At 47.4% G+C, this 27,867-nt stretch overlaps 1 protein-coding gene across 3 annotated transcripts; it reads left to right on the top strand.

Annotated features, from left to right (window-relative positions):
* The first annotated feature begins 588 nt into the window (after window positions 1–588).
* Window positions 589–26,870, top strand: IL17RA (interleukin 17 receptor A). Of its 3 annotated transcripts, XR_014024058.1 has the most exons (13): window positions 589–846; window positions 11,388–11,412; window positions 12,153–12,299; window positions 13,074–13,186; window positions 14,881–15,007; window positions 17,275–17,322; window positions 17,432–17,595; window positions 18,454–18,537; window positions 19,055–19,139; window positions 20,087–20,188; window positions 22,334–22,375; window positions 23,161–24,707; window positions 26,142–26,870. XR_014024058.1 is itself a non-coding variant. In XM_081309796.1 (12 exons), exons 1-12 carry the CDS (start codon window positions 709–711, stop codon window positions 24,654–24,656), a joined length of 2,571 nt encoding a protein of 856 aa, XP_081165922.1. In that variant the 5' UTR covers window positions 589–708; the 3' UTR covers window positions 24,657–25,101. The 3 variants fall into 3 exon arrangements, 2 of the variants coding, with proteins under 2 accessions (XP_081165922.1, XP_081165923.1); XM_081309796.1 differs by lacking the exon at window positions 26,142–26,870 and having other exon boundaries at window positions 23,161–25,101; XM_081309797.1 differs by lacking the exons at window positions 589–846; window positions 11,388–11,412; window positions 13,074–13,186; window positions 26,142–26,870 and having other exon boundaries at window positions 12,161–12,299; window positions 23,161–25,101.
* The last annotated feature ends 997 nt before the right edge of the window (window positions 26,871–27,867 follow it).

Below are 27,867 nucleotides of genomic sequence, written 5' to 3'. Positions count from 1 at the left end.
AGCTGTCTCTCGCTCCCCTGAAAAAGGGCTTGGGGAAGGAAATCTGAGAGACTGCAGAAGGAGTGAGAAAGTAATACTGAGAGGTGGAGGGGAGAATGAAAAGGAATAGGGGCTATTAAAACCAACTTCCCCCTGTCTCAAAAGATAAAAAGGGATGAGGATGTGGCTCAGTGGTTAAACGTCCCTGGGTTCAATCTCCAGTACAAAAAAAAAAAAAAAAAAAGGAAAAAGGAAAAGAAAAGAAAATCGAGTTCCTTGAATCCGGAGTTGGGGGCTGGACGCCAAGGAACTAAGTAGAGAAAGAAGTGTGGATAAGGGCGAGAGCAGAAAGCAAGGAGGAGGATTAAAATCTAATTCGACGGCTTGATGATGAGGACAGAGACTGAGTTTGGGAGTGAATGAAGGCAGGAGAACAAGTGACCGCTCGCCCTGCGGAATTGAGGCTGCAGGTGAGGCGGCGGAGGGGAGCCGGGGCAGGAGAGTTCGGAGGCCAAGCAACTGGGACTCTGTGGAAAATTGGGCCAAAAGAGGGACCGCCCCCGCCTAAACCCCGCCCCTTCAGCGAGGCCCGCCCCTCCCAAGCGCGGGTTGAAAGCCGGAAGCTGGCTGAGGACCGCGTACTCTGCTTCACAGTAACTAAAAGATTCAGGGCGTTTCCGTGTGCGCCCCCAGGCCTGGGCCGCGAGACCTCGCCACCGTGACGCGGCCATGGGGGCTCTGCCCCGCTGGCCGCCCGCGGTTCTTGGACTCCCCGTGGGGCTGCTTCTCCTGTGTGTGAGCGCTCTGGCCCCGGTTCGCGCCTCCTTGCGGCTGTTGGACCACCCGGCACCGGTCTGTTCGCAGCAGGTGAGACCCCGAAGCGCGTTAGAGATGCGGACACGGCGAGAATACTGCGGGGGCGAGGGCAAACAGGGGCTGGCGGCCCGGAACTACCGCCCGGGGTAGGAAGACATGAAATCTGCGTTGGTTGGTCTTACTAGGATACTGGGCGTGGACAAAAAGATCGCGGCGCTCTCAGAGTGGTGGGAGTTGCGGTGTGGACGCGGGGGAAGTAGGAGTTGGATGGAAAAAGGTTGCCCGGCGCGTGTTGCACAACCCAATCCGCCGTCGTGAGCTGGAGGAGGGAGCGAAGACTCCGCCCGGGCCAAAGTTTGGGGAAGGAGACCGAGGCGCGCGGCCGGGTCCGGGAGGCTGGCAGGACTGGTTGGAAACCGGCTGCGGTAAAGGGGACTTGTGAGGGCCAAGATGAGTCTGAACTGGACTCTATGCGGTGCGCTCTACACATATCCTCCTTCTCTACCGGTGGCACAGCGTGACCCCGGGAGGCTGGAGGTAGCGCTTGAAAGCCTCCCCTTTAGCTGGTGCACTAAAGCCTCCTAGGAGCCGGGAGTAGAGGACGAGGACTGACCTCAACTCCGCTTCTAGGGGACTTGGCAAGTAGAGCATCCCTGGTGAGCAGGGATGGCTTACGGGACTACAGGAGCACCCGCAGAGAAAGGCGGCATGACCATCTGCGGAGGAGCAGAGCCTTGAGCTTTGGTTTTGGGTTTTTTTGTTTGTTGTTTGTTTGTTTTTTGAGATGAGGCCTCGCTGTGTTGCCCAGGCTGGCTTTGAACTCCTGGACTCAAGCTATCCTCTTGCCTCAGCCTCCCACGTGACTGGAACCTCAGGGGCGCGCCATGCAGATGATTCTTAAGACACTGTTCTTCCCACTACTACCTCTGCCACCAACACTCAGATCTGGGAACAGGGTGGGCACGATGTGGGATGTAGGCAGATATGTGATTGTCAAGGAGGATCCCCACACACACATCCGCAGGAATTGACATACCCACCTGTCAAGTAGTTGCCTTGCAATGTAACTTTGACCTTTAAGAAAAAAAGGAAACAGCAAAACAGATGCCCCCCCCCCCCACCACGAGGCCTGCGCAGTGGTTTCATTAATGAGGTTCTAGGCATAAAGTTAGTTAGAAGAGATCGAAATAAAACACACAGAGAGTTACCTTATTTATATTGCTAGGTCCGAGAGGGCTCACCTCTCTGGTTCCCACCTCTAGCCGCCCAGCAGGGCAGCGAGGATTACTCAGGGCTAGCAGGAGAGAGAGAGAGCCAACACGCCGGGAGTAGCCCTTTATTGAGGAACAAGAGATTCAGGGGAGAATTCCATCCAATGAAGGTTGAGGGAGGGCTGCACTCCAAGGTCAGGGTCAGTGGTCAGGCACACTCCCACACGGATGGGCTCTCTCATCAGGAAAGGGTCGGGAAAGCTTGGACAGAGCCAAAGCGCCTCAGGCCCTTAACGGGAGTCACCCAATCACGTGTCAGAATGGCTTCCCACACCCCTCCTCCTCAAAATACACTTCCTTTTTCCCCTCCATGCTATTTCCTCCCTGTTCTGGTTTCTCAGCTACTGACCCCCCCAACCATCCCCCACGTGCCCCTTACTGCACCACCGTTGACCCCAGGGAATAATAGTCAGTGTCTGAGTCAGAGGATGTGAAACAAAGGGATATTTCTCTTTAATATTGTAGAAGATTTACCAAAAGAGGGTGGAGAATGCCTGTTTTACAGAAAAAAAAAGTTTTAAATGTAACCAATGTTGGGAAATGTCCTTTTGATTTCTACTGTTGGCCAAAACAGTAGACTCAAAAGTTCATCGGGTTCTTCCTGCAGATTGTGTCCCAACATGGAGGATTTGGTGTTCCTTTGTAGATGGCCATTTGTCAGGTACCTGCCAAATACAAAGTACTATGCTAGGAACTGAACCTGTAAAGAAACACTCCTAGGCCTGACGCAGTGGCACACGCCTGTAATCCCAGCAGTGTGGAAGGCTGAGGCAGGAGTTTAAAGCCAGCCTCAGCAATGGCAAGGCACTGAGCAACTCAGAGAGATGGTGTTCTAAATAAAATACAAAAATAGGGTTGGGGATGTGGCTCAGTGGTGGAGTGCCCCTGTGTCCAGGGCTTAAAATCATCTAGGAGGAATGTTACTGTCTTAGAAGGCAGCCTATAGCAAGCACATTTTGCACAACTGTAAGCATACCAAAGACCAGAGAAAGGAAAAATCACTTCCAGCTGGGCTAGTCCTTTTGAAAAGACATTTTGGCATCCCTGAGGGCTGGTGGGAACCTCTAAGAGGTTGGTTGGAGCATTCCAGGTGATAAAAGGGCCAGAGCCAAGGTCCTTAGGTAAAGAGTGTGGCTGGAGTGGAGGGTCTGTGGAGCAGGAAAGTGCGAAAGGAAGTTCAAACGGAGATAGGGATGTGATATGGGCTGGGCTAAAAGGGTTTTTTATTTATTTATTTTATATGGTGCTGAGGATTGAACTCAGGGCCTCACACATGCAAAGCAAGCACTCTACTGCTGAGACACAACCCTACCCCCCCCCCCCAGCCTTTTTAAAGATAAGCTCTCACTGAGTTGCTTAGGGCCTCACTAAATTGCTGAGACTAGCTTTGAACTCACAATCCTCCTGCCTCAGCCTCCTAAGCCCCTGGGATTACAGACATGCCCACCTGCCTGGCACTAAAAGGGTTTTAGTTGTTGTTTTGTTTTGCATTAGTGATCAAACCCAAGGCCTTGCCTGATTCCAGAGAAGACTGGAGAGAAATGCTCATGGCCAAATTTGTCCATTTTCTTCCTTCCTCTTCCCCTCTACCTGCTCCTGGCTCACAGACAACTCATCTCCCTAGACAGCTTCCCTGTCTGTTGACTAGTCATTTTAGAAGAAGCCTCAGGTGGTCACAGTGGCACACATCCAGCTGCTCTAGAGGCAGAGGCAGGAGGGTTGAGGCCAACCTGGGCAAAGTTCTGAAAAAGTCTTAGAATTTTTAAAAAGGGCTGGGAGAGTAACTCAGCTGTAGAGTGCTTAAAGCCTTGGGTTTCATTCCCACTACTACACAAAAGGAAAAACAAAAAAACCACACCCTTAAAATTTCTGCCCCTCCCCTGAAGTTTTAGTGGATATAGCATGATATAGTGATGAGAGAGAAAGCCACAAACCTGAATTTACATCCCAACATCACTTATAGTTTCTGTAACCTTGGGCAATTTAGGCTGGATCTCGGTTCCCTCATTTCCACAATGTAGGGAGTGGGTGACCACCTCAAAGTGAGCCACATCATTTTCCAGAATATGAATGCCCAACAAAACCCCGGTTGGACTTAGTCCTAGATGACTCCATCCTAAAATGGGAAGGAGGTTTCTGCATGCCTTTTCTTCTCCTAGCTCAACTGCAAGTACGGGATGTGGGGACTTGACAAATATGCATTGAGTGAAAGAACAAAAGAATGAACCCAAGGAAGGAGTTATTAGCTTTGCTTGAAAAGCAGCCATAAACTGAGACCAGCCCCAGCACTGGTTCTGTCTGCCTGGATTTAGCACCTCAAAACCCTGATGACTGATTTCCCCCACAGAAACCAGTCCTAGAGACACCATAAGTAATTGCATTTCTCTCTTTGGCTGGCCATCCCCCTGCCTGGGCTTTCTTGCAGGTTTCCCAAGACTGTCAGACTGAGGAAAGCACATAAGCAAAGACAGTGACAACTTGGAGTTGGTCAGTATGAACGTTAAACTCAGTTTCATAGACAGGATATACATTTCGTTAACAAGTTCTTTTTTCCTGAACACTTGTGGTTTTCACTTGTGGTGATGGAATGACTGTTTGGTTTAACCCTTTTATCCTCTGGTTGCCAAAAGCCACTTTCAGTTCTACTGCTCTTCCAGACTGTAAAAAGTTGTGTTCTGTGGACACGCTTGCATAGTGTAGACACTGGAGCAAGCAGGGCTGGGGACACTGTATGTGGTAAAACCAGCAATTAGCAAGTCCTGATTACCATGCCTGACTTCTCACCTGGCTGCTTGATGCTTTTGCCAGACTAATCTCCCATCAGGAGACAGTGACTTCAGTTAGCATCCAGCAAACAGAAGCCTGCATCTTAGAGTAAAAAGACCTGGGCCGGATCCAATCAAGCTTCCCCTATCACCGGTGCCAGTCACCCCAGTGTTAGGAGCCAGTGTCCTCATAAAAGGAGTGATCCTTGCCTCATAGGTTATAGGAGAGCTTTCACATGCCATATCACTCACAGATGAAAGCACCAGGCTGGGCACACTGTGGCATTGCACCAATGTTCACCTGGAGCTTGGTACCAGGAACTGTGTTGGCACACATGCTTTCTTCCAGTACTCATGACGACCTTTGAGATTGGCAGTGCTAACCTACTTTAGAGAAGCCAGTTACTCTTTTCCAGGCCAACCATCAAGTGCTTGTGGAGCTGAGCAGGACCGTGTGTACAATTTCAAAGCCCACTTTTCTGTATCAGGCACCCAGTAATGTTCATTGAATGCCCAGAGTTAGTGCAATCTTTCATTTCTTCTTTTTAGTCTTCCCACTGTGGCTAGGTCTTCTCGTTTTTCTTCTTCCTTTTTTTTTTTTTTTTAATATGCTATTGAACTCAGGGCCTATAGAGCACACTAGGCAAGTGCTCTACCATTGAGCTATAACCCTAACCCCAAGATAAGTTTGAAGTAAAGAAATTTGGCCAGGCACAGTGGCACATGCCTGTAATCCCAACAACTCAGGAGGCTGAGGCAGGAGGATCTCAAGTTCAAATCCAGTCTCAGCAATTTAGCAAGGCCATGTCTCAAAATAAAAAATAAAATGGGCTGGGGATATAGCTCAGTGGTTAAGTGCCCCTAGGTTCAAGCTCTGATACAAAAAGAAAAATTAAGGGTAAGGAATTTGTTAGAACAAGATCTTAGTATCCAAAAATAATCCTTAGTACTAATTTTATGTTATTAAAAATGTTATATTAATATAAATTCTGTGTTGAAATTCTAAGGGAAAATATTCACTATTTCTTTCCCTAAATTAATGTTTTTATCTTTTTTTCCCCCCTGGGCATTGAAACCAGGGCACTTTACCACTGAGCTGCATCCCCAACCCTTTTTGTTATCTTATTCTTTTTGTTTTATTTTGAGACAGGGTCTCACTAAGTTGCTCACACTGGCCTCTAACTTCAATCCTGTCTCATCCTTCCAAATCACAGGTGTGTACTACTGGGCCCAGCTGTTTACCTCATTTTTCAATCTTTTTTCTTTTTAACAACATTTTTTAAAATTTATTTTTAGTTGTAGTTGGACACAATACCTTTATTCTGTTTATTTTTATTTTTTTATGTGATGCTGAGGATCGAACCCAGGGCTTCGCACATATGCTAGGCAAGTGCTCTACTGCTGAGCCACAACCCCAGCCCCAACAACTTTTCTTTTAATGAATTAATTTCAGACGAGGTGTTGCTAAGTTGTCCAGGCTGACCTTGAACTTGTGATCCTCCTGCTCACCCTTCCCAGTGCCTGTGATTACAGTCATGTGCCACCATGTTAGATTCATTTTTCAAATTTTTTATTTGTTTAAAGCAATATCATAGATAAACTTCTTTTAAAACTGGTACTAAGATGTTTAAAACAAAAACTGCAAATCCCTGCCTCACATCTAACCAGCTCCCCAAGGGCAATTACTTAAAATTCCTTACTTATTTCTTCTAACATTTGGCTCCATATTCCTAAATGTACTATGTTATTCATTCTTAATTTGTCAATTGTAGATATTATCTATTTTCGTAGATGAAAATTACATTACCCTCTTCCCTCCACTTCTCTTTGCCATTTTATATTATATCACAGTTTAGTTAAATTGGTGTTTATTAAACAAGTAAGCAATCTTCTCTGCAGAGCAGGTTTGTGTCCTTTTGATTATATTTCTTTTTTGATACAGTTTATTTCCACGTATTCCTCTGAGATGATCATTGCTTTAATTTTTCACTTGTATTATTTTCCATGTAACCAGTTTTGTTTTTTTCTATCAGATTTTTCTCATTGTATTTTCCTTCCAATCATCAAATATTCCATCAATTCCATTTTCCCTTCCCCCAGAGAACTCTCCCAGAGCCCTCTATCCACCAGCCCCGACCTGAACTGATTCCTCTGTGAACCTATAACATAGCTCTAATACCAGACATCCATCATGGTCAAATCTGCCAACTCCTGGATCCTGTGTCTTCCTGCTTGGGGTTATTCACACATCTCCTGGAGCATATGCTCCTGCAATTTTCTAAGTTTATGAGGGTTAGATATAAATATATAATAAACTATGTACATATGTGTGTGTGTATATATATGTGTGTGTGTGTGTGTGTGTGTGTGTGTGTGTGTGTATATATATATATTTTTTAGTCTTTCCTGAAAATATCTTTATTCTACTCTCATCTCTTTTTGATAGTTTGCCTGGACATAAGCAGTCTAAGTTAAGAATTATTTTCCTTCAGCATATTGAAGACATAGCTTTATTGCCTTCAAGCTAACAGTACAGATGCTAACAAAGCCAATGCCATTGCGTTTCCTGCTCTTTCTAAGATATTTCACCTGTTTTTTTCTTTCTGGAAACTTTTAAAACTCCTTTTTATTATGGTATTGTAGTGTTTTGTGGTATTTGGGCCTTGGTCTGTATCTTTTTTCTTCATTTGCTATATAGGTCATCGAATGGAGCTTTTTAATTTGGCAACATGAGTTCTTCAGCTCTAGAATGTCTTCTTCTTTTTTCTTAACGATTTCTTCCCATTTATTTATTTTTTAGTTGTTGACAGACCTTTATTTGATTAATGTATTTATATGCAGTGCTGAGAATCGAACATAGTGCCTCACACATACTAGGCAAGCACCCTACCACTGAGCCACAACCCCAGCACCCCCACACACTTTTATTTATTCACTTTTTCATAATCCAGCTAATTGTATCTTATGTTCCCTGATTAATTCTCTAATGTTCGTGTTTCTTCTAGTTTTGTTTGTATTTGTTCTAGTTTCAGAGAAATTTCCTTGATTTTTACAGCCCAACCCTTTGGTCTTTATTCTTTCTATTTTTTAGTTGTTGATGGACTTTTACTTCATTTATTTGTTTTCATTTGGGGTGCTGAGAATCAAACCCAGTGCCTCACACATGCTAGGTAAGCACTCAACCACTGAGCCACAATCCCAGCCCTGGTTTTTATTGTTGAAGTTCGTTTTTAGTCTCTGCTTACTTTCTCACAGTATCCTGTCCTTGTCTTATGAATGAAATGTTGCCTCTTCTCTCTTTGGAGCTATAATGGTTTTATTTGTTTTAATTTTATTCTGTTTGAAGCATTGTCTTATTTCCTCCAGGAGCATTATTTAAAATTTTGTTTTGATCTATTTTTATACAGGCAACCCATCTCAATTATTGGATACTCCTTGGCTGTCTGAGAATATTTTAAGGAGGATATTAGCTCAGTGGTAGAAGAAAGCTCCTGGATTCAAGTCCCAGTACCACAAAAAAAAAAAAAAAAAAAATCCCATTATAATTTTCATATGGTTTGAGAAGAAGTTAGACTATGTACATAGTTCATGCACTGTGACCTTTAAAGGAATTTTATAGCTGCATTTTGCCTATATGCAAGTTTTTCTGTTTTGATTAAATCTTTTCCACCTCAAATTTCTTCTCTTTCTTTTTATCCCTTTTACCCTCAATAACCAGTGTGTTAACAGCTGATATAGATTTTTCCATGTTCTTCTGTGTTCATATAATCATGCTCAACCATATGTAAATATATTAGGAGGCTTTTTCATCATTTATTTCTATAGAAAATGGGATTAAAGTACAAAAAGTTCTTTGCAACATATTTTCCTCACTCAACAACACAGCTATCTCTCTCGGTTATAGATATCTGTGTAACTAATTCTCCTTAATATTTGCACAATATTCCCTAGGAGATAGCAATCTATTCAAATAGTTCCATTTCAATGGATATTTAGATTTAAACTAGATCTTTCTTTATTCAGCCATTCTTCATTAACGAACATTCTTTACCACAGGAAAAAAAAGGAAAAGTTACCCTTTTTTAAAAAACTAGTGTAAGCTTAATTCTCAAACTTGATAAATCTTATACAGAAGAAGAAAGCTATGGGCCAGTTTCACTTATGAATATAGTTAGAGGCAATTCTAAATAATGTATTATCAAATTTAATATAGCAGAATAACAAAGAATAATATACCATAATCTGGTATAATTTATTCTAGGAGTACAAAGTTTGATCCATCATAGCAAATCATCAGTATAATCCATTTTATCAGTAATTTGAAGGAGAAAATGTATGAAGCTATGTTCATAAATGCTAGAGAGTATTTGGTAAGCTTCTGGGATGCTAGCTGAGGATAAAGCTCAGTTGGTAGCATGCTTGCCTCGCATGCACAAGGCCCTGGGTTCAATCCCCACACCAAAGGGGATTCAGGGATACTCTTAAGAAAAGCTACAGGCGTAATAGTAATAGAAGGGAAATACTGGGGCTGAGATTGTGGCTCAGTGGTAGAGTGCTCATCTAGCACATATGAGGCCTTGGGTTCGATCCTCAGCACCACATAAAAATAAATAAACAAAATTTAAAAATAGAAGGGAAATACTTATACATAGCAATAACTATCGAAAAGCAAGACCAAACAGTCGCTCAGTATAGTGACATACCAAGCTATTTTCATCATTCTCAGGACTAGAGGAGGATATCCACCAGCACCATTGTCAGTCAGCTGTTTTCAGACCTTCCCACTGCCTCTTAGTCATCATGGGCATCATTTGGCCATGGTTTTTAAGAAGCTGCCAGTGGATAAAATGGAATTAATTCCAAATGGAGTATCCATCTGCCTTTTCTAGAGGAGCTCCCCATATGAAGATGAATGAACCAGTTTCTTATCCTCCAAGCCTCCATCCTAGGATTTTCAAGTGGGAGGACAAAGGACAGGGTCCTGGGAGTTAATCTTACCATTCAGGAAAAGGCAGGCATTTGTCAGAGGGAGAGCAGAGGCAGCATGCTGGCCTCTGCTGAATTTGAGGAGCACCTCAGAGGCTGTGATGCAAGCCCAGGGCCAGCAGCTGGGAATTAATACTAGAAGCTGCACAGAGTGCAGGGTCTAGACCCCAAGAGCATGTGCACTGGTGTCCTAAAGAAGAGCACAACAGAGTCAATCGGGAATGTTTCCAGACTGATCCCTATGTCCACTTCATGTATGAGCCCCAGGGGCTCATCTGCTCCCTCCCAGGCCTCAGCCCTGCTCTCTGCTCCTTCTTAAGAGAAGCAGTCACAACCCAAATAACAAAGAATAATAAAGAATAATACACCATAATCTGGTATAATTTATTCTAGGAGTACAGGGCTGGGGATGTGGCTCAAGCGGTAGCGCGCTCGCCTGGCATGCGTGCGGCCCGGGTTCGATCCTCAGCACCACATACCAACAAAGATATTGTGTCCGCCGAGAACTAAAAAATAAATATTAAAAAAAAAAAATTCTCTATTCTAGGAGTACAAAGTTTGATCCATTATAGCAAATCTTGCACAATACCAAACTACTTTGTTGGTTTTAAATGTGTGCTTTTGATCTGCTTCAGCACAGAATGAGTTTGGTCCATGTGAGCAGCTAGGAGAACTCAAAGTACCTGAGCCTGAATTCCAGGGTCTTCCCTTCTGCACTGCTAAAACTGAACACGTAGAAGTCGCCCCTCAGAAGAATGGTTTTATTTACTGAGCTCTCCTTCAGGCCCTAAGTTGGATCCCAAGCCCTCGACATTTCTAGAAAGTGTATAGGGACTTAGGTGGATTTCCCATAACTGATCTGCTTCAGGACTCATGATTTGGCTCTCATCCCTCCCACCTCTTAACCTTTGGTTATCCAGACCAAAGGTTGGAAGCCTCAAGAGATTTGGGGACCTTTTCACTAGGGTGCCCAAGACAAACCTCTCAGTGTCTTTTTTTTAATTTCTAATATTTACTCTTAAGCTTTAGGTGGATACAATATCTTTATTTTACATTTGTGTGCTGCTGAGGATCGAACTGATGCCTTATGCATGGTAGGCGAGCGCTCTACCACTGAACCACAACCCCAGCCCCTCTCAGTGTCTTTTTTTTTTTAAAGAGAGAGAGAATTTTTTAATATTTATTTTCTAGTTTTCGGCAGACACAACATCTTTGTTTGTATGTGGTGCTGAGGATGGAACCCGGGCCGCATGCTTGCCAGGCGAGCGTGCTACCACTTGAGCCACATCCCCAGCCCTCTCAGTGTCTTTTAAAGTTGTAAAGTTCCCAGCTTCTAACAGTTACTTATGAAATCTCCACTTCCATTTTGCCATCTATCATACCCCTCTCCCTTGGTTGGTCAGGATGAAAGAAGGGTGGGAAAAGACCTTCCAGAGAGGTCCCCAAATGTGGAAAAGGAGAGCTGCATACGTTTTATTCTCAAAAATGAGCTTGGGAAGGTTCTGGAGTCCAGCAGTGCATGGGTTAAGTTCTTTCTCAGCTGTAATTACCACCTTCTTTCTTTCCACAGGAGCTACACTGCAGAGTCAAGAACAGTAAGTCCTCTTTTTTTTATTCTTCTTGTTGCTTTGTTAATACTGTGATTGGCTTGTGCTGATTTCTGGCAGCAGATCTGCAGCCCCTCTACAAGTTCAGGCTGTAGTAATCCCAAACGTGTCCCAGGTGTGGGCACCGTGCTTCCTTTGGAGAACATTTACATGCAGAAGTTGGGCAGTGTCATTTAGATTTTGAAAGTATTCTCTCATGTGCTGCCCTAGTGTACCTTTAAGACAATTTGATCTGCCACAGCTCTTACTGTAAAGTGAGACATCTGTGGTGTTGGTTTGTTTTGTTTTTTTGGTGCTGGGCATGGAACCCAGGGCCTCACATAAGCTGGACAAGCCCTCTACCACTGAGCCACATCCCCAGCTGCTTGGCTTGGTTTCATTCAAGGGCAAGGCACATACTTCTTGTGTCTGTGCTGATTAGGGCCCCGACATGTAAAAATCAGCTCTTACCACTGCCCATGATCCTGTGCCCCATTTCCAACCCCTGCTTCTACTCAAAACTCATCTCCCTAAATTGTCCTTTAGACTCAGAGCTTCGGGGTAACCACCCCAGACCAGCCTTAGGAAAGAGCAATCGGACAGTGGAGCTGAGGACCCCAGGGGGGTCACAACTGGAGGGTTGCAAGCTGGAAGGTCACAGGCCCCAAACCTTTCAGGAACTAGCTCTCTGGGCCTCCTGGGGATAGGAAGGGTGTCATCTCTGATTGTTACTTCTCCCTGGTTACCAGGTACCTGCCTGGATGACAGCTGGATCCACCCTCGGAACCTGACTCCCTCCTCCCCAAAACACATTGAGATCCAGCTGCGCCTTGTCAGAACCCAGCACGGAGACCTGGTCCCTGTGGTGCACATTGAATGGACACTACAGACAGATGGTGAGTGGGCATGTCAGCCAGGCCCTGGGGTTCCACCACCTCCAAGTGAATCCACAGCTAGACATCACCTCCCATTCAGACTCAGAATTAGGCTCTGGTCCTGTGCTCAGACATGAAGGCTGCAATTCAGTGATGGAAGGATCCATCAATCGTTCTGCCAGTACCTTTTCAGTGTTTTAGAGGCGAGCCCACAGCAAAATCCTGTCATCACACTATCCTTCATGGAAGACCTAAAATTTTTATTACCCTGGGCAAGTTGTTAATTTTATGAAAAATTCCAGATATTTACTGGAAAAATAGTAGCACATTTGCCAGCACTTTTTCCCTTAACTTATGGGCCAACACTTATTAAAACATCCCCTAAACCTGTTCAGAGTTAGAGTCTGATTACAGATTTGGGAAGACTGGGGTCTAAATAGAGCCAGCCCTGGTGAACAGGTCTGGCGTTGGTTCCCTCTGAGTCCCCAGCCCACAGGCTCGCTGCTCCTTCTCTGCAAGAATGGCGGAGATGGCTGCTGTGAGACGCAAGTTTGCACAGCCTCTGCTGCTGGTCTGGTGTAAAGTGCCACTTGTCCTCACCTAGCTGGGTGGCAGCTGTCTGAAAGGCGGCAGGCTGAGGCAGAGAGTGAGCTGAAAGGAACAGGAAGTGGGGGGTTAGGCGAGATGGGCAGGTTTTCCTTTAGGAGTGAGCAAGCCTAGCAGATAGGGAAGTGGCACACCCAGTGGTTTATGCAGCTGTATCTGTTTGTCTCCTCTCCTCCCTCTGACCTTTAGCCAGCATCCTGTTCCTTGAGGGTGTAGAGCTGTCTGTCCTGCAGCTGAACACCAATGAACGTTTGTGTGTTGAGCTTGAGTTTCTGTCCCAACTGAGCCATCACCGCAAGCGGGTAAGAAGACAGCTCCTGAGTGGATTGTGTTCTTCTGATGACACCAGTGTGACTTGTCCCCATATTGGACCCTAACTTAGAATAATAAGAAGGTGCTGGAGGGTCTAAGGAATTCAAGATGGCTGCTCCCAGAGAACGTAGTGTCTGCTGTGAGCCATAGGTAGCGGGGTGGCGGGTCACAGCCTAATATTCCCTCCCTTGCTTTTTCCTCACATTTTACCTACCTATTCATTCTCCTCCTCTGCACCCTATCCCTCACCCCAATATGCTGGGAATTAAACTCAAGGCCTCCTGCAAAATGCTCTGCCACTGAACTACCCCAGGCCCTTTGCTATTCATTCTTAAGGAAATTGAATTGGAAGACCACTTCCACAGCTCTACCTCCTGGGTCTGTAACTTGAATTGATCCAAGGCCTGCCTCCAAGAGGGAATAACTCCCCAGGCCAAAGACCTGCTATGGGTGGGGTGTGGGTGTGAGTCTTAACAGTTGGGTCTGGTTTTGCTTTTCACAGCTCTAGGATAAAATGTTGGTCTTGTGTAGTTGAAAGCAGCGACTCCCAAAGCTATTCCCTGGACCACACCAGCAACCCTTGGGAACTTGTTAGAAATGCGTGTTCTCTGGCCCCATCCCAGACCTCCTGAACAAAAATCTCTGAGGGTGGGGCCCAGCAGTTGGTGTTTAAGGACCCTCTGTATGACCTGATATAGGTGCTAGTTTGAAAAACCACTGGTTTAAATCTGCAGATGATTGCTTTAAAACAAATTAGATCTGCCAAAGACATAAGCACCGAAGGCAGAGCCCCCCTCAATGTTAAGTGAGGACCCCAAACTTGGCTGCTATGTGGAGGGCGAGGACCTGGTGCCTTGATCTACTTAGGAGCAAAGGACGCCCCAGCCCCCTCCACCAGGTCATTAGAATGGGGTTTACTCTGGAGGCGGAGGTGGAGCATCACCTAGCCCGGGAGTGTGGGGGCAGCCTGGGCAATGCAGCAAGGCCCTATCTCTCAAATTTTTTTTAAAAAAGGAGTTGGATTCTATATCTGTACTATCTGGAAGGTAGCTCAGTACAGACACATCTCACTGCAGACCCAGGGTGAGAGGGACCTCTAGCTCTCCCTCTGCTCTTATGTGCTTCAGAACATTCTCCACAGAGACCCCCCACTATGCCTTGTAAGAGGAAGAGTCAGTGAACAGTATGTAGCTGCCTCTTGTGTTCCAGGTCCAATAGCCTCAAGCCCTCCAGCTCAGGTCACTTACGCCCACTGTTCGGGAATTCCAGAGAACTGATGGGAGGGGAGGACTGCTCCCACTGTCCACCAGATGTTCTGCAGGGGCTTTTGTTTTGTTTTGTTTGGGTGCCAGGGGTGGAACCCAGGGCCTTGTGCTTGCTGAGCTCTGAGCTCCTGCTCTACCACTGAGCCACACCCCAGCCTCTGCCCTCCTCCTCTGCATTTGACAATGCTCTCTACTGATGAGGCCAGCCTAGGTTTTTTAAAACAGGCAGGAAAGACCAGAAAAAAAAAAAAAAAACAGAGGAAGATACTGTGCCTCCAATTTCAGATTCTGCTGTGGTAGTTGTTTTATTCCTACTTCTGACTGGTTTGGGGGGAAGGTAGGGGTGGGATCCTATGGGCCCAGATGGACGACAGGTGTGTGTGACCCCCCCCCAACCTCCCCTCCTCCCTTCTCTTCAGTGGCGTTTCGCCTTCAGCCACTTTGTGGTAGAACCCGGCCAGGAGTACGAGGTGACTGTTCACCACCTGCCCAAGCCCATCCCTGACGGGGACCCAAACCACCTGTCCAAGAAGCTCCTTGTGCCAGGTAAGAGCCTCCTCCTAAGCCATTTCCTCCATCATTCAACTCTGGGATGAGAAGCTGGCAGCAGGGGCAGACAGCAGCCTCCCTGCTGCGCTCAACCACGGCTTATTGCCAGCATGTGGTACCCACAGAAAGAATAGGCACTCGGGTCTGGGAGCTCCTCAGCGTGAGGCTCAGCCTCCACCCCTTGAAGGCAGCCCCTTCTTAATTGGCCAACACTGGATATGGGCCCAGGATCCCAGGAGTGTGATGGGAATAAGAGCCCTTCCCTCTATCCAGAGAACTAGCTTCAGCCCAGAAAACGTCAGGAAGATAAGACACGCTGGGAAGAGCGGTAGCTCCTGCTCTCAGCCTAGTTCCAGTCACATTCTTCATTCCCGCCCCCCCACACACACACCCTGTCTGTCCCACACCCATCTCCATTATCCCACTTTCTTCTCTCCCCTCACTGACCCATCCTGCCTGAGATCACTGCCAAGTGTATCTTCTAAAGCATCCTGGACACCTTCTATCTAGGTCACCTTCTATACCTCTGTCCTCCCCTGAATCTCAGCCATTTCCTACATTTCTTGTTCAAAGCCAGGTACATCTAGAACCTCAGCCCACTGAGGACAAGGTCTGAGTCTTCCACACTTCTGTACTGTTCAGAACCTCATAAATCTCCTTGTTTATGTAGCTGGTTAGGAAATGCTTGCTGGTTTTTGATGCTGAGGATCTCAGCCAGAGCCTTGCATGCTAGGCAAGCACAGCCCACAGCACTCCACCCCCAGCCCAGGAAATGCTTAAGGATGGTGATGACCTTCTTCTTATACACACACACACACACACATACACACACACACACCAATGAATCAATAAGACTCATTGTTCTCTGACGTGTTATTACATTTTCTAGGTTTGCTCTTAGTGGGCTCTTCTACTGCAGTGTCATCTCCAGAGGGCAGGACTTTGTTTCACTCACTATGGTGTGTCTAGTGCCCAGTGCCCAGGACAGTGCAAGTCTCAATAGGTCTTTGTTGAATGAGTAAATCTCCCCACCCCCTTTCCTGTTCCTAAAGTAGACTGACTCATCCTGTCCCTCTAAGGTAGTTGAAACTTGCCATGTGTCTTTTTAAACCAAAATAAAAGATGATAATCAAGGAGATTGGAGAAGACGGATGCTTTAGTCAGCTTTTTTGCCACTCTGACTAAAAGACCTGACAAAAACAATTTAGAGGAGGAAAAATTTATTTGGGGGCTCACAGTTTAAGAGATTCCATCCATAGATGGATGACTACATTCCTCAGGGCCCAAGGTGAGGCAGGACATCATGGCAAAAAGTACGAAAAAGGAAAGTAGCTAGACACATGGTACCCAGAAAGCAGAGAGAGGTCTCCTCATGACAAAATATAAACCACAAAGGTATACCCCCAGTGCCCCACTCCTCTAGCCACACCCTGATTTTGGTTCCCATCCCGTTAATCCTTATGGGGAAGGAGGGTATTGATTCACTGATTGGGTTAAGGCTCTCATAGCACAATAATTTCACCTCTTAATCTTCTTGTATTGTCTCACACATGACTTTTAGGGAATACCTCATATCTAAACCATAATAAGGGACCAAAAATGTCACTCTTGGGGACTGGGGTTGTGGCTCAGAGGTAGAGCACTCGCCTAGCATGCATGAGGCACTGGGTTCAGCACCACATAAAAATAAAACAAAGGTATTGTGTCTACCTACAACTAAAAAATAAATGTTTTTTAAAAAAAAAGAATATCACTGTTGGGCAGTGATCCTCAGTGTGATCTATGGACCAGCAGCATCAATAGATCGTCTGGGAACTTGTTAGAAATGCAGATTCTCAGCACCCACACAGATCTGCTGGGCGAGGAACTAGTGATGATGATGTCCACAAAAGTTTGAGAATCTTCTGTGGGGACCAAAGTACTTCTCAGTCTGTAAAAAGGCAGAGGCATCTGTGGGCCAGGAAGCTCCGGGTGGGGAGAGAAGGAACTGGAAGGAGCAAGATTGTGGCTACCCAGAGTGAGCTCAGGAGGCATATACTAGAATCAGGAAGGTTCTCTGAGAGAGAAGGGCTGAGATGGACAGGTCACCGCCGATACACTGGATCTTTGGCCAGTGGCAGCAGTCCGGTCCTGGAGCTTGCTATAAAGGGACCGTCTTTGAACAGTCTTCCCAAGGAACATGATTTTGGCTGCTGTTGCCCAGAGTCTGGAAGAGCAGACTTCCTAAGGCAGAGGCTTAATTGTTTCTCTTTCTGGGTCGGCAGATTGTGAGGACTCCAGGATGAAGATAGCCACGCCCTGTGTGAGCTCAGGTAACTGGCTGGCCTGGGAGAACTGTACCCAACGCGGACACATGCACGAGCACACACGTGGGCGTGCACATCCCTTCTCACTCCCAGCCCACATCTGTGCCCCTGACAGGCAGCCTGTGGGACCCCAACATCACCGTGGAAACCCTGGAGGCCCACCAGCTGCGGGTGAGCTTCACGCTGTGGAACGAATCCTCCCATTACCAGATCCTGCTCAACAGTTTTCCACACATGGAGGACCACAGCTGCTTCGAGCACATACAGCGGATACCTGCGGTAATGGTCACCTCTCTGACATACTCCAGAGCCCAACACTGCCGAGTCAGGAGTGGCCTGAGCGCCCAGCAAGCTGTAGAGTTGGTCTTTCTTTTTATCTTTTGGCTGATGAAATAGAGTCAATTCTGCCCTGCCCACCACCCCTTGTCCTTTTTGTTCTTCCTTCCCCCATTCTCCCCTTATTCTCTATTTTGCTGTTTTTATTATACTTGATTCCAAAAAGGATTTATATGTGTACACACACACACACACACACACACACACACACACACACACTGGGGATTAAACCCAGAGGCATTTCACCACTGATCCACATCCCCAGCCCTTTTTAATTTTGAGACAGGGTCTTACTAAGTTGCTTAGGTCCTTGCTAAGTTGTTGAGGCTGGCCCTGAACTTGAAGTCCTCCTGCTTCCTCTGTTGTTGGGACTACCTCAGTGGCTGGGTATGAGCCACTGAGCCTGACTCCAAAAAGGACTGAAGATTAAAAAAGAAGAAGAAATAAGGGGATTAAGACAAAGGGGTCCTACAGACAAGAAATAAGATGAAGCCAGGTTAGTGCAGAAAAGATGTGCTGTGTGGTCTGTCTCCCTGCTGGGTGTGAACACAGATCTGTCCTACAGTCCCCAGCAGCCACGCAGGGGGGAAATACCAGTCACTACTGTCTTTATCAGTTGACAGCAAACCACTCGCCCTGCAGAATGGTCGATTTTTCTGGAACAGAAATCTGAAAAGCGTTTCCCCCTCTGGCCTTTCTGCGAAGTGCAGTTGGTCCATGAGGGTGATGTCCCCAAGCTTCTTGGGGGTGTGATGCAGCAAGTTCTTATCCAACTGGCCTTTTTTGTCCTCCTCTCTGCAGCCCAAACAAGAGGAATTCCACCAGCGAGCCAACCTCACTCTCCCGCTACACAGCTCTAACTGGTGCTGTCGCCACCGAGTACAGGTGGGTGGGCGTGATGCACACAGGTGTGGGAGAGTGTGCACAGGTGGGCCTTCCTGCCAGGGGGCGAGGTAAGCAAGGGCAGCTGTGGGCCTGCGCTGTATCGGGCCCCAGCACCGCTCTGTCTGTAATGCCCTGGCAGGGAAGGCACCAGCCTGCCTTTCAGCTGCCCTGTTCTCCCAACCCCACCTGGGCAGGGGACCTTTGACCCATTGCACAGATAGGAAATCTGGTTCAGCAGCCCCTGGAAAGATCTTTGGGCTTCTTGATGGAGTGTTTTAACGTTGCCTAGGCTGGACTCAAAGTCCTGGGCTCAGATGATCCTCCTGCCTCAGACTCCTGAGTAGCTGGGGCTACACACAAGCGCCAACACGCCCAGCTCAACAGCCACATGGAGATCTGGCCTAGCCACCCAGGGTCCATTACTTGCAAATGGCCCCTGCTGTTGAGAAAGCGTGGGGATGGGTGTATGTTGCCACCTCTCAGAGGCCCTCTTCCAGTTCTTCCTCTTCTCTCCCAGGTCCAGCCCTTCTTCAACAGCTGCCTTAATGACTGTCTTAGACACACCGTGACCATCCCCTGCCCAGATGTTCCAGAGCCTTCGGGTAGGAGGGACACCTCTGCCCTGGGTTGTGTCTGTCTGGGGTGAGATTGGGTGAAGGTCATGCCCTGGAGCTGAGTCCTGACCTGGTCCTAGGTGTGGCGGAGAGGTGGGGAGGGTGACTTAATTTGAGGACACTCTCCTGAGCTGCACTCCCCACAGCCCTTCATAAGCTGTGTGGCCTTGGGCAGAGTCTGTGGCTTCCTTGCCCTTAACTTCCTTGACTGAAGATGGGGTTGTTACTAGCACACAGTTACAGTCAGGCACCAGTAAAATGGAAGTGCTTTACTCCTTACAAACTGCTAGTCACAGTATGGTGAAGTTGAGACTCCCCACCCCAGGCTCACAGATGAGGAAACTGAGGCAGAGATGTTAAATAGCTTGTTCCAGATCACATGCTAAGGTGGTGGAGAGTCCCAGCTTCCTACCTGAGCCAGTTGCCTACTTCTCCTTCAGAAGCCATGGGTCCCCAACTCCCACGAGGCCATCGCCACATGCCAACTGCACAACAGCAGACATGGCACAGGCTGGAAGAGACCCGGCCTCCCGGGAGGGAGGTGAGGCCCCTCTTCTTAGACCAACAACTGAGGGTGCTTCGTGTAGGTGGCTGCATTATTTTTGACCCATATCCAAAGTATTGGGTCTAGGGTTAGGGTTAGGCCCTCCGTGGACATCAGTGATGGGTTTTGTAATTACTGCTAATAATTAAGAACACTCTTTTCTCTTTTTTCTTTTGTTCTAATTGCAGTCACAATTGCAGGTAAGCTCAGACCCCTTCCCACATTCCCCAGGGGTCAGAGGGGTTCCTGACTGAGCCTTGTACCCAGCCAGGCAGACAAGGCTGAACCTGAGGCTCAGTGTGTCCTGGTGCAGGCCAGAGAGGACAGAGCCAGGGACTGGGGAATGGCCCTGGGACCCTTGCTGTCACTCACGTTGTTCTGCTCACCACAGAGTATATACCCCTGTGGGTGTATGGCTTCATCACGGGCATCTCTATCCTGCTGGTGGGCTCCATCATCCTGTTGATCGTCTGCATGACGTGGAGGATAACAGGTAAGGAGCTCTGGGGCAGGCAGGGGGCTTCCCACTGTTCCTCATTTTTCTCTGTCTTTCCTTCTCCTCCTTCCTTAACCAGTCTCACTGCTAGACCTTCCCTATAAGGCTGTGCCCAGAGGGCACCCTTCAATTCAGCCCTGTAATCTCAACTAAGTATAGACATTGCCTCTCTTACATTGAACAGTGATCCCAGTTCCCAGAAATCTAGAACATGGCATCAGGCTGACGTGGGCTCATAGACCACTGACTGCCTGGAAAGATGTCTTAATTCTCTGAGCCTTAGATTTGTCTATTGTAAAATGACAAAGATAATACTGACACCATAAGCCTGTTATAAAGATTAAGTGAAATAATACAAACGGTATCTCAAAAAAGTTTGGGGATGGAGCAAACCAGATGCCCTTTAGTAGATGAATGGGTAGGGAAATTTTGTATATGCACACAATGGAATATTACTCAGCTTTAAAAGAGAATAAAATCATGGCATTTGCAGGTAAATGGATGGACATAGAGAATATAATGCTAAGTGAAGTAAGCCAATCCCAAAACACCAAAGGCCTAATGTTTTCTTTGATATGAAGATGCTGACTCATAATGGTGATGTGGGGGGAGCATGGAAGGAAAGGAGGAACTTTAGCTAGGGCAAAGGGGAGGGAGAGAAAGAGAGGGGAGTATGGGGGTAGGAAAGACAGTGGAATGACTTAGATAGCATTACCCTAAGTACATGTGTGAAGACACGAATGGTGTGAAAATACTTTTTGTACAACCAGTGACTTGAAAAATTGCACTCTATATGTGTAATATGAAATGAATTGTATTCTGCCATCATGTATAACAAATTAGAATGAATAAATAATTTAATTTAAAAAAAAAAAAGGTCTGGGGATAGATAGATCTGAGTGGTTGAGTGCCCCTGGGTTCAATCAAGTGCTGGGGGTATTGCTCAGTGTCAGGGCACTTGCCGATCTCATATGAGGCCCTGGATTTAATTCCTAGCACTGTAGGGGAAAAAAAAGAAAAGGTAAAATAATGATGTTAGCAGATATTTTTGTTTTGTTTCATTTCTGCCATTGTAGAGTGTGTGTGTGTGTGTGTGTGTGTGTGTGTGTGTGTGTGTGTGTGTGTGTGTGTGTGTTTTGCTAGGGATGGAACCCAGGGCCTTGTGCATGTTAGGCAAGTGCTGTATCACTGAGCAGCATCCCCAGCTGCCATAATACTTCTGACCATTTCCTGAAGTGTGCATGCTGCCAGGTAAAGGAAAGGAAAACCCCACTAGTTACATACTGTCAATAGACTGCCCTTTTAAATTAGAAAAGGACCAAAGAGTAAGGATTGAAATTAAGGTTCCGAATCTTTGGTGGTGGTCCAACACTGCTTGTATAGTGTATGTGAAACCCTAGGTTCGCACAAAAAGGAAAGAAAGAATTAAGAATTAATTAATTAAAATAACTCTCTTACATGGTCATCCATGAACTCTCTTCACCCCAAATGTCACAGAAGAGTCTGTTCCTTGCAGTTTTTTCATCACATGACATGTCCAAGGGTTACAATTGCCTAAGTATGTTGGTTCCCCTTCCTCACCTCAAAAATACCAGGAGGAAATGTTGTAAGTGGCTGGGTGCAAGCTCTGGAAAGAAATGTCATAAGCTATCTGCCTCCTGCAAGGATACTTCTGGGGAAGAACTTTCCTGCCAGTAGAGTTTGTTCATAAAAGCTCCTCCCTGGTCCCTCACCATGGCTCAGACCCCCAGTTTCCCTGCAGCTTAGCCTCTGTGACAGGCCCCGCTGGGTCAATACCACAGATATCACAGGGACCCCAGCTGACTAAGTGTGTACAATGCACAGGGCCCCTCACACACATGATCACATCTACCACCACTTCAGACTCATTTTACACAGGAAGAAACCGAGTTTCAGAGGTGTTAGTAACACTAGCAACCAACCAGGCCTTGTGGCTGGGCAGCTCCCCAACATGGTGTCCCTGCAAAAGCCCAGAAGCCTCTGATAACCATTATCTGGAGGATTGCTATCTTATCAGTTGTCCTTTTTCAGGGGTGGTGCAGTGCTCCTGTGAGACACCCTGTGAGCTGGTCCCTGTTTCCCTTCAGTAGAGTCACTCCAATGTACTTCTTTTTATTTCAGGGTCTCATCATGAAAAACATGGAGATGACACCAAATACACTGGTCAGTATTCTGATCTCTGAGGGGCTGGTTTGTGTGTGTTATTGTTTTTAAAGGTTGATGGTGGGTTCTCAGGATGAATGAATGGGTCACCTCTTGTGGTCTGGCCCCTGAGCCCCTCCCTTCAGAAGACCTCACATTTAGTACCCACCCTCTGGTACCTCACACAGGGTGCCCCAAACACCAAGGCTTAGGGCAGCATGTTTTTGGTACTGGGGATTGAACCAGGAGTACTTTACCATTGAACTACATCCCCAACCATTTTTTTTTTATATTTTATTTTGACACACAGTCTCACTAAATTACTTCAGGCCTGAGGCTAGCCTCAAACTTGTGATCCTCCTGCTCAGCATCCCAAGTCAATGGGGTTACAAGCTTGCGCCATTGTGCCTAGCTGGGACACCATGTTTTTAATCACCCAACAAAGAAAGAAAAGTAAGTATACCATATCTTGTGAAGAAAGGTCTTTCCCTGAGCATGCACATAGCCAGTCTTTGCACCATTTTTTTTTCCAATTAAAATGATTAAAGTATAGGCTAAAGGCCAGAAAGGAATGTGAGAGAAAGACTCTTTTTCACACAAGCACCAAACTGATTTTTTTCAGGCAGCCCAAACAAGGCAAGACAACATTTTGCTTCTTCTAAAAGACCTGGGTTGTGTTTCTTAAGCTAGAGAGTCAAACTCTGTGCTTGATCCAGGGCCTTTACAGGCTGACCAAGAGGGACACTACCCTGGGCCTGGGGCATGGGGATTAAGCATGTGGTCTTGCTTTCCTTGGTTTCCCTTAGGTGTCCTGCCCACTACTGACCTGACCCCCCCACTGCTAAAGCCCAAGAAGGTCTGGATTGTCTACTCAGCTGACCACCCTCTTTACGTGGATGTGGTTCTAAAGTTTGCCGAGTTCCTGATCACCACCTGTGGCACTGAAGTGGCTCTTGACCTCCTAGAAGAACAAGTCCTCTCAGAGGTGGGGGTCATGACCTGGGTCGGCCGGCAGAAACAGGAAATGGTAGAGAACAATTCCAAAATCATTATCCTGTGCTCCCGAGGTACCCGGGCCAAGTGGCAGGCCATGCTGGGCTGGGAGGAAGCCACTGTCCAGCTGCGGTGTGACCGTTGGAAGCCCACTGGGGACCTTTTCACGGCGGCCATGAACATGATCCTGCCAGACTTCAAGAAACCAGCCTGCTTTGGCACCTACGTCATCTGCTACTTCACGGGCATCAGCAGTGAGAGCGATGTCCCTGACCTCTTCCACATCACCTCCAGGTACCCCCTTATGGACAAGCTAGAGGAGGTTTACTTCCGCATCCAGGACCTGGAGATGTTCGAACCTGGCCGGATGCACCGCCTCCAGGAGCTCACGGGGGAAAATTACCTGCAGAGCCCCAGTGGCCGGCAGCTCAAGGAGGCCGTGGAGAAGTTCCGGGAGTGGCAGACCCAGTGCCCTGACTGGTTTGAACGTGAGAACCTTTGCTCCACGGATGACCAGAGCCTCCCATCCCTGGACGAAGAAGTGTTTGAGGAGCCACTGCTGCCGCCAGGGAGCGGGATGGTCAGGCAGAAGCCCCTGGTGCGGGAACCTGCCTCCGAGGGCTGCCTGAGGGTAGATTTGTGTGTGGGTGAGGAAGGAAGGGGGATGTCGAGGGTGGCACCCCAATTGCAGCCCCAGGGGGAGGCCATCCAAACCGTGGTGCTCCCCAGAGAGCAGGTCCCTGCTGCTTGTGCGGTGGAGCTGGTTCCTCTTGCTGACAGCAGTGTGGCCAGCCGGCTGACCTGGGTGGAGGAGGGCGAGGCCTGCCCCCTGCTGGAGGATCGTGGCCTCCAGAGAAAGAACCTCCTCTTCCTCCCCGTGGACCCTGAGGACTCGCCTCTCTGCAGCACTCCAGTGGCTTCACCTGGCCACCTCCCCGATGGTGGGAGGGAGCAGCTGGGGGGCTGGATGCTCTCCCTTCTGCAGCAGAGTCTGAAGAGCCAGGCCCAGGGTGCATGGGAAGATCCTGCCCTGGTCCTCAAGGACCCCTCCACACCCTGTGAGGAGGAGCAGCGGCAGTCCGTGCAGTCGGACCAGGGCTACATCTCCAGGAGCTCCCCACAGCCCCCTGATGGGCTTGGGGAAATGGAGGAGGAGGAGGAAGAAAAGGACCTAGGGAAGTCAGCTGAGCAGCTGTCTCCTGAGCTTCTGCAGGACCTGAGGAGCCTCCAGCAGCAGCTTTTCTTCCAAGATCTCCAAAAGAACCCTGGCTGGGACAGTGTGGAGTCAGAGAGGCTGGCTACAGAATAGCAGGCCGCTTCCTAGAGCCTCCCTGGTCCAGACCCTCCATAGGGTATTCATGTATGTGCATGTGGGTGTACATGTGTGTTTGTTTGTGTGTGTGTGTGTGTGTGTGTGTGTGTGTGTGTGTGTGTGTGTGTGAAGCATCTGCCTTTAAAATGTAGGTGTCTTATAAAGCATGGTGGCATGTCCCTGTGGTCCTAACTACTTGGGAGGCTGAGATGGGAGGATCAGTTGAGCCTAGAAATTCAAGACCAACCTGTGTGACAGCAAGATCCTGTCTCAAAAATAAATTAAGGAGAATAAAACGTAGACATTCTGATTCTGATCCCAGTACCCCTCCTTAACTTTTCTTTATGTGACCATCTTGTATCCCCACAAGAAGTCACAACCCATTCCCAGGAATTCATGGATGAGTCATTCATTGATTCATTCAGCATTTATTTGGCACCTACTGTGTGCAAGGCATTTGGGATAAAAAAAGTATATTATTGCACATGCCGAGGCCTTGGCCACCAAGGAGCTTAACATCTAGTGAAAACCAAAAATTAGCAAGCGTGGAATGGGGATGAAGGAACAAGGTGTAAAGACTAAACAGAGGCCTGACCAGGCTGTGAAAATACAGGGCAGGGCCCTGGCCCAGGAAGAAGCTGGTTTGGGGGAATGTCACAGTCCCAGGGAAGGGAGCAGCCTGGGGGTGAGTGCTGGGGGCAAGAGAGATGTGGATGGAGAGGAAGCCAGAGCTCGGGGTGGGGAGAACCTTGTAGGCCAGGCTGGGAGCTGGGAAAGCAGCCCAGAGGCCTGCTGGGGACGCCTTTCATGAAAGGTGAGCTGGTGCCCTGGAGGGGAGGGGACTGTGTGCCAGACATGCCTAGAAGTCACCTCAGATCAGTTTTAAAAGCAGACAGGATAGAGCGTGTGATGTGAAACCTAACAGCATTCAGCAGGGAGAAGAGTCTGGAATCCTGAGCTCTCTGACTGGCCACCTGTCAGTGGGAGGGCTGTGGCCCGGCATTCCTCAGGGCTGCCTGCCTGGACCCTGGGGCTGAAGCCCTGAGCTCAGGAAGCGCTGGGCAGGGGGGCAGAGTGAGGTGCCGTGTGGGGCGGGGAAGGAAGGCCCCTTGGGGACAGAGAACGGGTGCTGCTGTGTACCTGAAGGACTGAGGTTCAAGACAACATTTGGAGAGATTCAGGCCCCAGTTTGAAGGCAGTTTTCCTCAAGCGCCTTCTTGGGGTAGACGGGAGCTGAAGAACACACAGGAATGCCTCCGACCCTGGCCTCGAGTGCTGTCCACTCTGGGCATCAGACCTTCATGTCTTCCCAGCTTCAGCGCGGAGAGGACTCTGATAGGACAGGAAACCAACATCACAAGGCGTGTGTGCCTGGGCCTGCGCGTGCATGAAAGAGATTCAATAAAAAGTTGTTAACTCTGCCAAGAATTCCCACTAGTTATTTTGAGTCACATGTTACCGTGGATCTATTCTTTCTTGCAGACAGATTTTGCCTAGCAGCAGCAGCAGGACCACCAAGGCAGTAAGTTCCAGCGTGTGCCCCATACTCGGTCCAGCAGCAGCAGCAGCAAAGGACCAGAAGAGGGAGAAAAGGAATCAACCCCTCCCAGCCACCAGCCTCTGAGGCGCCCTCTTTCTTCTCTAGTAATCCTGACAGTGAGCATGTTGGATCAGGATGCCAACCAAGCTTCCTGTGACATTTCCCCAGCTCCCAGTACATATGTATTAGAGGTCCAGAGTGCAGAATACCATGGCGACTCTGCTTTTGCTAAACCAGGGCCTTGCCTGACAGCAAAGTGACCCCAAGCCACTGCATGGTTTCCTGAAGCAAACTCTACATCTTGATCACAAACCTTGAGTTCTAGCTGCTTTTGGGGGCCTTATCAATAAATGTCCTCAGAGCGGGGCATGGTGGCACACTCTGAAATCCCAGCAGTTTGGGAGGCTGAGGCAGGAGGATCAAGAGTTCAAACCCAGCCTCAGCAACTTAGTGAGGCCCTAAGCAACTTAGTGACACCCTGTCCCTAAAATATAAAAAAAAGGCTAGATATGTGGCTTAGTGGTTAAGGACCCCTGGGTTCAATCCCAGGTACCAAAATAAAAAAAAATAACAAGAATGTCATTTTTAAAAAATAATAAAATCAATTTAAAAAAAAAAAAGGGAAAAAAATAAAACAATGTCCTCAGTTGCCATTAAGTCCCCTTTATCTCCATGGTTACTGATTTTTTCACCTAATATCTTTTGTCAAGATATATTTGATTTTTTAAATTTATTATTTAGTTGTAGTTGGACACAATACCTTTATTTATTTATTTATTTTTATGTGGTGCTGAGGATCGGACCCAGGGCCTCGCACATGTTAGGCAAGCGCTCTACCGCTGAGCCACAACCCCAGCCCAAAATATACTTTATATACCATACAATTCATAGGTGACTGTACAACTTAGTGATGTTTAGTGTATTCAGGATTCAGCAACCATCATCACAATCAAGTTGAGAACATTTTCTTACCCCAAAAAGAAACCCAGCCCCTCTAGTCATCACCACCTAACTTATTCATCCCTAGGTGACCCCTAATGTACACTCTGTAGATTTGCTTTCTCTGGTCATGTCATACAAATGGAATAAAAAATCTCCTTCCTTCCCCCTCCTCCTCCCTCTCCTTTTCTCACTCTTTCCCAGGCTGGCCTTGCCTCGCCTCAGCCTACTGGGCACCTGAGTTCACAGGCATGCACCACCATGTGCTGGCTTCATTTCTTTCTTTAATGTCATTCCCTTGTTTCTCCTCACATTCCCTCCCCCTTCCTCAGAGCCCTCAATCTCCTTTGAGTCTTTGCTCACCATAAGTGCTGGAAATTATGTAACCTGAGTGTGGCATATGTTATTGGCTGGATGCCAAGTCATCAAGAGCATGTATAATTAAAGCTGTGCCTAATTTTTTGCCTAACAAAAACCCTCTCACCCAAAAGCCTCTTCAAGAACAGACGCTTTTAAGCTCTGCTTTTCCCACCCTCCTCTAGACAGAAGGCAGCAGAAGACCTTGGGGGTGGGCAGAAAGCACCAGCCAACGTGACCAAAATTCAGTGGATCATCTACCCATGACTGGTGTCTAGTGGACACAGTCACGCTTCCATCATGTACACTTCTGACTCGTGCAGAGAAATGTTATGCTTTTTCCTGCCTACTATCTTGACCCTAGTCAAAAAA

The sequence above is a fragment of the Spermophilus citellus genome (genome assembly GCF_964194105.1).
Source record: "Spermophilus citellus genome assembly, chromosome: 10".
Classification (NCBI taxonomy): Eukaryota; Metazoa; Chordata; class Mammalia; order Rodentia; family Sciuridae; genus Spermophilus; species Spermophilus citellus.
This window is presented reverse-complemented; position numbering and strand designations above follow the sequence as displayed.